This window comes from Arachis stenosperma, chromosome 3 (genome assembly GCF_014773155.1).
Source record: "Arachis stenosperma cultivar V10309 chromosome 3, arast.V10309.gnm1.PFL2, whole genome shotgun sequence".
Classification (NCBI taxonomy): domain Eukaryota; kingdom Viridiplantae; phylum Streptophyta; class Magnoliopsida; order Fabales; family Fabaceae; genus Arachis; species Arachis stenosperma.
The window spans coordinates 15,410,893-15,418,139 of record NC_080379.1 but is presented as its reverse complement, the minus strand read 5'-3'; the positions used below and the strand labels follow the sequence as shown (position 1 = coordinate 15,418,139).

The following is a 7,247-nucleotide window of genomic DNA, read 5'->3' as shown; positions in this document are numbered from 1 at the left end:
ATATTAGTAATTTGACAAATCAAAATATGTCATCCGATATTTTTTTACAATTAAAAAAAAAAATTTTCTTCCAAAATTAACAAAGTCTCACTCTCACTCTCATTCTTCATCTTTATCTTTCTCTCTCTTTTCTCTCATTCTCTATTTTTTCTATCTTTCTCTTCTACAGAAAATAAAATTAACAAAATAATAGAATTTAAATAAAAAATATTATTATTGTTTTATATACATAGTTTTTTAGTTTTTATTTAGTTTTAAATTTTTACCGTTTATCTTTCTAATCTATATTTTTATTTATCTTCTTTCAAATATTTATTACATATAATTTGGAGATAATACTAATGTTATAATTAAAAGTTAGAATCAAAATTTAATTATTTTAAAAAAATTAATTTGGAGTTAATTTTATAACTATTAGTATAATTTTTTTATGCTAATATCTAATTATATTTTTATATACATCGAGAGAAAAAATATTATTTTTAAATAGCAAGTATAAAAATTAATTATTTTTATTTGTGCAACAAATTTAACAGTTAACAGCTAATTAAATATAAAAATATACACGTTAAATTCTTTTAAATTTTATATAACAAATGTTAAAATTAATTATTAATAAAAAATTAAATTTTTTTATATAAAAATAATAACTAAAAATTTTATTATTTGATTTTTTATCTCCAGATATCTTGATCTTTTTAGTTATAGATTTTTGTCAACTTATAATTTTTTTATAAAAATAATTTAATTTTATAAATTTTTTATATTATGCATAATTTATATTTTTAGAATAAAATAAATTATAATTTTAAAAAATTTATATCTCCGTAATTACGAATAAAAATACTAATTAAGCTAAACTTGTTTGCGTGTTGCATATACATTATGACACACCTTGGTCAACTCACCATGTATGGCAGAAAATTACCACATGGATATTGATAACTTAATTAAGGGAATTTGCATGGTGATTTTTGTGGTCTTTTTGTCCTTAAACAATGATTATTATATTTTGGATGTAGAGTTATGTAGGTATTTCATCATAAGACATGCAAGTTTATTGGTTTTGAACTCGCCACCGGTGATAAATTGCAGTGATGTTGCATCTATAAATATTTTTGTCAATTAAATTTAATCAAATTAAAAACTAAAAAGAATTGAAAAAGATACGAAAATTAAAGTGAAGCACATGAATAATATAAATAAAAACACACTAATAAAAATACATGATTAAATGTAGTGAAAAACATGAATAATTCACTTAGCATTTTTATTTAAATTAACAATAAAAATAATGGTACGACACGCATTTCATTAAATTATTTGGTATAAAAGTACTCTCAAAAGTACTCCACAGATAAACAAATCTAAATAAAATGATCAATAATTATAATTTTTTATTATATCACATGTTTATTTCTATTTTTTTAGAATGTGTGAGTTAACATGTATATTTTATTCTGTTAACATTCTATTAAAATATTTTGCAGATCGAAAAGATTTGCTAGATATTATTATAGATATAATAAACTAATAAAAGATAATAGCGTGTATATATTACAGCATAGCAGAATAAATTAAAAAAATATTACACAAACTTTATCTTTTCTATATTTTTCTTTTTACTATCCAAAATTCAGTATATTCCATGACATCACATTCACAAGTCTAAATTTAGTCTACAAAGCAAATCATGTATTATTTTTTTTGGCGTAACTAATTATGTATTAATTTGTTCTATTAGATATACATTAACAAATTTTAAATTTAAATTTTTTATCAAAGAATATGTAGTTATTAATGTTAAAAAAGAAAGATTAGAATTATTTCTCATAATCTTAAAACATAGATATGTAAAATCAGGACACAACTATTCTAGGTTAGCGTACATCTCCACAATACTATCATATTTATAGTAGATAGAAAATTTTTTTGGTGACTATAGTAGATAGAAATTCTGAAATTTAATAAACTGATAATAATCTAAAATATAGATAGCAGAATGTGATATGCAACCTTTTATTTATAATGTTTGATGGAGAAATCTAGGATAATATCTCATTAAATTTCATGTTGATCTGATATAAATATGGTTGTGCATTGTGAGCCCATAAAGAGACATTGTGGTCCAATCTAATGCCCAATTAAAAAATTAATACATAATAATTGATGTTAATAAATTTAAAAATATCTAAATTAATTAGTAAAAAGATTTTTTTTCAATAAAATTGAATTTCAGCTAACATTTAAAATTAGTCTGTATCTAAAAGAAGAAAATAAAATTAAATTAAATAAAAAATCTAAAAATTTAAAGATTCTTTTAATTAGAATATAAAATATTTATCATCCTAACTAATTTAATGTTTATTATTGTTAAATATATGTAAAAATTAAAATGATAAATAAATAAAAATGCTAGTTTCACGTTTAAAAAAGAAAAAAAAAAAGTTGTGGCATATCCAAAATTCAATGCATTAAACTTCCAAACACAAACACGCTTAGTTTGCATTAAACGTACTCTTACATGTGTTTTGTAATTTAGTGCAGATATTCTGATATGGATCTTACTTTCTGCCCTTTCACACATAGCTTCAGTTACCTACGTTAGATAAAAACTTTTGCCAAGGGATTAAGCAACATGCATGAAAATTAAGGAACTTAAAAGTATACACTAAAACTCAATTGCTGCCGTGATAAGAAGAAGAAAGCGTCAAAAATAAATAAATAAATAAAGACAACTAAAAGCGGGATAAAGCATACTACTTGCCGCCTTGTATTATTGCTTTAGTTTTTATGAGATGGACCAAGAAAAATGTGAGCCAATGCATATGATTTCATCAACCTTAAATCATATATATAACTGAACCACCTCTATTCTGGGTCTCGTATATGTTAATAATGAGGGAAGTGAGAGGTGGTAGTTGGAAATACAGTGGTGCTAGTGTAAGAAGTTCTGCCGCAGTGGCAGTTGTGGTGCTGTTATGGTGGCATGGAGTGGCACAAGTGAAGTCACAAAGGATTCCAGCTCTGTTTATTTTTGGAGATTCATTGGTTGAAGTTGGCAACAATAACTTCCTCAGGACCCTTTTAAGGGCTAATTTCTATCCCTACGGCATTGACTATTCCAAGGGTCCCACTGGACGTTTCTCTAATGGCAGATCCTTAATTGACTTCCTTGGTAATAATTAAAATTAGAATGTTAGTAGAGTCAGAAAGTAAGAGCTTAATCATTTTTTAACAAACTGTTTTTGCAGCGAATCTGTTGGGTGTTCCTTCTCCTCCACCCTTTGCAGATCCTACCACAACTGGTCGTGCAATAATTAATGGAGTCAATTTTGCATCAGCTAACGGTGGCATTCTTGAAGAGTCAGGCAGACACTATGTCTGTAATTTAATTATTTACAAACTTAACTGTTATAACCATTTTGAGCCCTTAATTTTATTTGGTAATGCAGGGTGAGAGGTATAGCCTAAGCCAGCAAGTGCTGAACTTTCAGACCACATTAAATCAGCTGAGAACAATGATGGATGCAGACACATTAAGACGGTATTTAGCGAAGTCTATTGTAATTGTAGTCACTGGAAACAATGACTATATCAATAACTACCTCCTTCCTGGTTTATATGGTTCTAGCTCTAATTACACTACTCAACAGTTTGGTAATCTTCTCGTTAATTCCCATATTCAAAATATGCTGGTAATTATTTCATTATAACATTGTTGTATTAATTAATTAGTTGTGTATTTAAAGAATTATTTCAACTATTGCTTTAATAATGTGTGGACATGTTCTGCATTATAGGCTTTATATAGCTTAGGACTAAGGAAGTTCTTCTTAGCGGGAGTTGGACCACTTGGTTGCACTCCTAACCAACGAGCTCGCGGTTTAGCCCCATCCGGAAGGTGCTTAGACATTGTTAATCAAATGGTTGGAACCTTCAACCAAGGGCTAAGATCAATGGTGGATCAGCTGAATAGAAACCGTCCTGATTCCATGTTTGTGTATGGTAACACTTACGGCATCTTTGGGGACATGTTAAATAACCCTGCAGCTTATTGTAAGCTACACTTTAATATCTTTGTCAAACTTTCATTGATGGTGATGAAGTCAAACTAATCGGGTGATTGGAATGTTCATTTTTTGCAGCATTTAGTGTCATTGACAGAGCTTGTTGTGGACTTGGAATGTATCAAGGCCAAATAACATGTCTCCCTCTTCTAGCTCCATGTGTGTCAAGAAATCAGTATTTGTATTGGGATGCCTTCAATCCATCACAATCTGCAGTGTATGTTTATGCTTGGAGAGTTGTGAATGGTCCTGTTAATGATGCTTATCCTATTAATCTGCAACAAATGGCTCAACTTTAGTTTCTCTGGACAACTACTCCCTAAGTTTGTTATTATCTATGAAAAATAAACAAATATACCGTTATCTAAGTAAATGATATATTTTATAGTACTGATATTTATAAATTATTCTTAAGCTTTTATTATTTTTCAATTTTATATGGAATATTCTAGGAATAAGAATGAATAAATGAGTATTCTAATAAGAATATTTGGTGTCATAGAATAATGATTTTAAAATTAGAAAAATGTTCTACTAGTAAAATGTTTTAGAATGTAAGACTTAGATAGAGAAATATATTAAAAATATTTCAATGAATTCAAAATAACTAAAGCTACCAATATAGATTATATTTTAAATTTCTTTGTTATATTATATAAACACTTGAAAAGTTTTTTTTTTGTCACAGCACATAGGAGTAATACCATTGTACTCCAACATGAAAGATTAAATCTTTTTAATTTCAGAGCAAATGCCATATGAATTACATGACAGCTCATTGAGATATCGATCCAATTAAATCAAAATACTCAATATATTACCTTTTTGTAATTGAATAAACCTTGATGCAATCTTTGTAATTGTTTATGATTTTATATTTATTGGATTAAACATTTGTTTTTGGCATCATAAAGTGGGAAAGGGCCCAAGGAGGCCCGAATTAAGTAGCCAAAATGAGGTAATAAGTTCATGTTCGGACCATATGGTTGACCAAACGAAAAAAAGAGAGAAACCCTCGGAAGAAATGAGAACGGCGAATTTGAAATACCTGTCTAGGAGAGTGTTGCCTGGATGGACTTGGAAGGTAGAAGGAAGCGGTTATCGACTTTATTCGAAGGCAAGCTCCGCCTCTGCTATGACAGATGACCGCGGCGAAGGTGAGGATGCTGCTCCCACTTCGGGGATCTGCAGGCCCCTCTCGGAGATACTGAAGGAGCTTAATAAGAAAGTCCCTGACTCTCTCATCAAAACCCGTGTCGAGCACGACGGATTTACCATCCGATACATTCCCTGGTGCGTCTCTCTATCTCTCTCTAGCTCTCTCTGTATAGCTCTCTGTATAGCTGATACATATTCTTCTTGTGTTTTGCAGGCACACTGTCAACCGCATTTTAAACTTACACGCTCCTGGTACCTACGTGTCTATTTATTTTCCTTTTTGCCTTTGAGTTTCTCTAAGATTTTCTAATTTTTCATTTGTGGTAGAGTGGTCCGGTGAAGTTCGGAACATCTCCTACTCTGCCGACGCCAAATCTGTCTCTGTTGTCTACCGCGTTACCCTCTATGGCACTGATGCTGAGGTACCAACTTCATCATGCATCCAAGCATATTAGCCGCTGTTAGATTATGTTACCATTTATATGTAATCTTCACTGCTACTCAATTCATCACTATCACTATGTTACTTTTTTTTTATTTTTAATGTGCAAGTGCAATTAAAGACTCAATTGGCCTTGGAGTTAACAAACTAGGTTATGAATTAGGAAAACTAATAAACTATCTTAATAATGTCACTCCTTCTATAAAATTCATACAAACATACAATGCAAAAAATTCATGTGAGAAGTGACATTATAAGAAATGTGAGTACTTATTATTTTCCTATGAAGTGCTCTGTGTTTGGATCTAAATTGTGTTATGAAAAAGAGGCGGCTATCTGAAAAGACAATTTTTTTTGGTCTTCTGCCGAAATTATTTTCTATTGGGAGTAATGAGAAATTTCGTAATTTTTTATTAAAAAAGTGTTGAAAATTATATTATAAAATTGCTTGTCCCAAAAGATTAAGTTAATAGAAGAAGTATATATCTGTGACAAATTGAGACAAAGCTTGTAAGACCATTTTCAATTACTGAATGAAATCCTCCTTTATTAAATGTTCTGATGAATGCTTCTAAATATTGTCACCACTTCATTCAAGTATAGTTACCATGGTTTATCCAGTTTGTTGTAATCTACTCTTAGAACCTATGGTTATAATGTTATATGCTATGGTGATCTTATTTTAATTTTTTTTCCTTCTTCAATCTTGGTTTCTATAGATATTTAGAGAATCAACTGGTACTGCTTCAATAGATGACACAAGTTATGGAGATCCTGTACAGAAGGCAGAAGCAATGGCTTTTCGCAGAGCTTGTGCACGCTTTGGCCTAGGGCTCCACCTTTATCACGAAGATGTATCATAATTAACTGCTTCTGCTGCTTCTGCTATTCAGGTTCAGTGTCTTTCTAATTGTCATTTTGTTATATTTATATGCGACTGGATATATAAATCGGTTTGTGCTATAAAGAAGCATTTTGTTACTTAGTGACCTACTAAGTTGGTCTCCATGAATGTTAGGGTTTCTCTTTTGATGTATTCTATTTCTCTGCATAGTGCATAGAATCTGCAGTGGGAAGAATTAATATCCTGCTTGAAGTCTGATGTAAAACTTTACAATAGTTTATTAATGGATGACATGCTGTACTATGCCAGTGTGTCATAGCAAAAAATCACTAAATTCGTCAGGATGTCATATGTTTTCACTATCACAACGAAAAAAATAAGACTCAGTAGAGGAAGACAGGTAATTGAGTTAGGCTTTTGTTGATCATGGTAACTTTAGCTTACCTAAGAAAAACTGCTTTCTAAGTTGTATTTGGTAGAAAAATGTGGTAACTATTATTATTATTATTATTATTATTATTATTATTATTATTATTATCCATTTTTCATTTTATACACGAGCATTTCTATAAAAAATTTAAGAAAAAAATCAAATTAATTTTTAAAGAATTTTAGATTGGATACTTTAATCTTTGATAAATTTTTATTCTTTAGAAGCCTTTGAAAATCATTTCTATCACGCAAATTGATTTTTTTTTCTCACAACGTGTTTTTTAGAATATAACTGTATTAT

At 29.3% G+C, this 7,247-nt stretch overlaps 2 protein-coding genes across 2 annotated transcripts; both read left to right on the top strand.

Moving 5' to 3' along the window:
• The first annotated feature begins 2,894 nt into the window (after nt 1-2,894).
• On the top strand, nt 2,895-4,410 carry LOC130965249 (GDSL esterase/lipase At1g71250). Its single transcript, XM_057889987.1, has 5 exons — nt 2,895-3,178; nt 3,255-3,382; nt 3,456-3,698; nt 3,804-4,059; nt 4,149-4,410. Exons 1-5 carry the CDS (start codon nt 2,899-2,901, stop codon nt 4,367-4,369), a joined length of 1,128 nt encoding a protein of 375 aa, XP_057745970.1. The 5' UTR covers nt 2,895-2,898; the 3' UTR covers nt 4,370-4,410.
• Nucleotides 4,411-5,036: 626 nt separating this feature from the next.
• LOC130969724 (DNA repair RAD52-like protein 1, mitochondrial) lies at nt 5,037-6,976 on the top strand. Its single transcript, XM_057895585.1, has 4 exons — nt 5,037-5,363; nt 5,443-5,480; nt 5,556-5,650; nt 6,390-6,976. Exons 1-4 carry the CDS (start codon nt 5,053-5,055, stop codon nt 6,531-6,533), a joined length of 588 nt encoding a protein of 195 aa, XP_057751568.1. The 5' UTR covers nt 5,037-5,052; the 3' UTR covers nt 6,534-6,976.
• Nucleotides 6,977-7,247: the final 271 nt, after the last annotated feature.

Bases quoted from the DNA above. Each gene is read 5' to 3' on its own strand.
- LOC130965249 (XM_057889987.1), top strand. From the start codon at position 2,899: ATGAGGGAAGTGAGAGGTGGTAGTTGGAAATACAGTGGTGCTAGTGTA. The intron at 3,383-3,455 runs GTCTGTAATTTA...TTGGTAATGCAG, and splicing joins AAGAGTCAGGCAGACACTAT to GGTGAGAGGTATAGCCTAAG. The intron at 4,060-4,148 runs GTAAGCTACACT...CATTTTTTGCAG, and splicing joins AAATAACCCTGCAGCTTATT to CATTTAGTGTCATTGACAGA.
- LOC130969724 (XM_057895585.1), top strand. From the start codon at position 5,053: ATGGTTGACCAAACGAAAAAAAGAGAGAAACCCTCGGAAGAAATGAGA. The intron at 5,364-5,442 runs GTGCGTCTCTCT...TGTGTTTTGCAG, and splicing joins ACCATCCGATACATTCCCTG to GCACACTGTCAACCGCATTT. The intron at 5,481-5,555 runs GTACCTACGTGT...CATTTGTGGTAG, and splicing joins TTTAAACTTACACGCTCCTG to AGTGGTCCGGTGAAGTTCGG.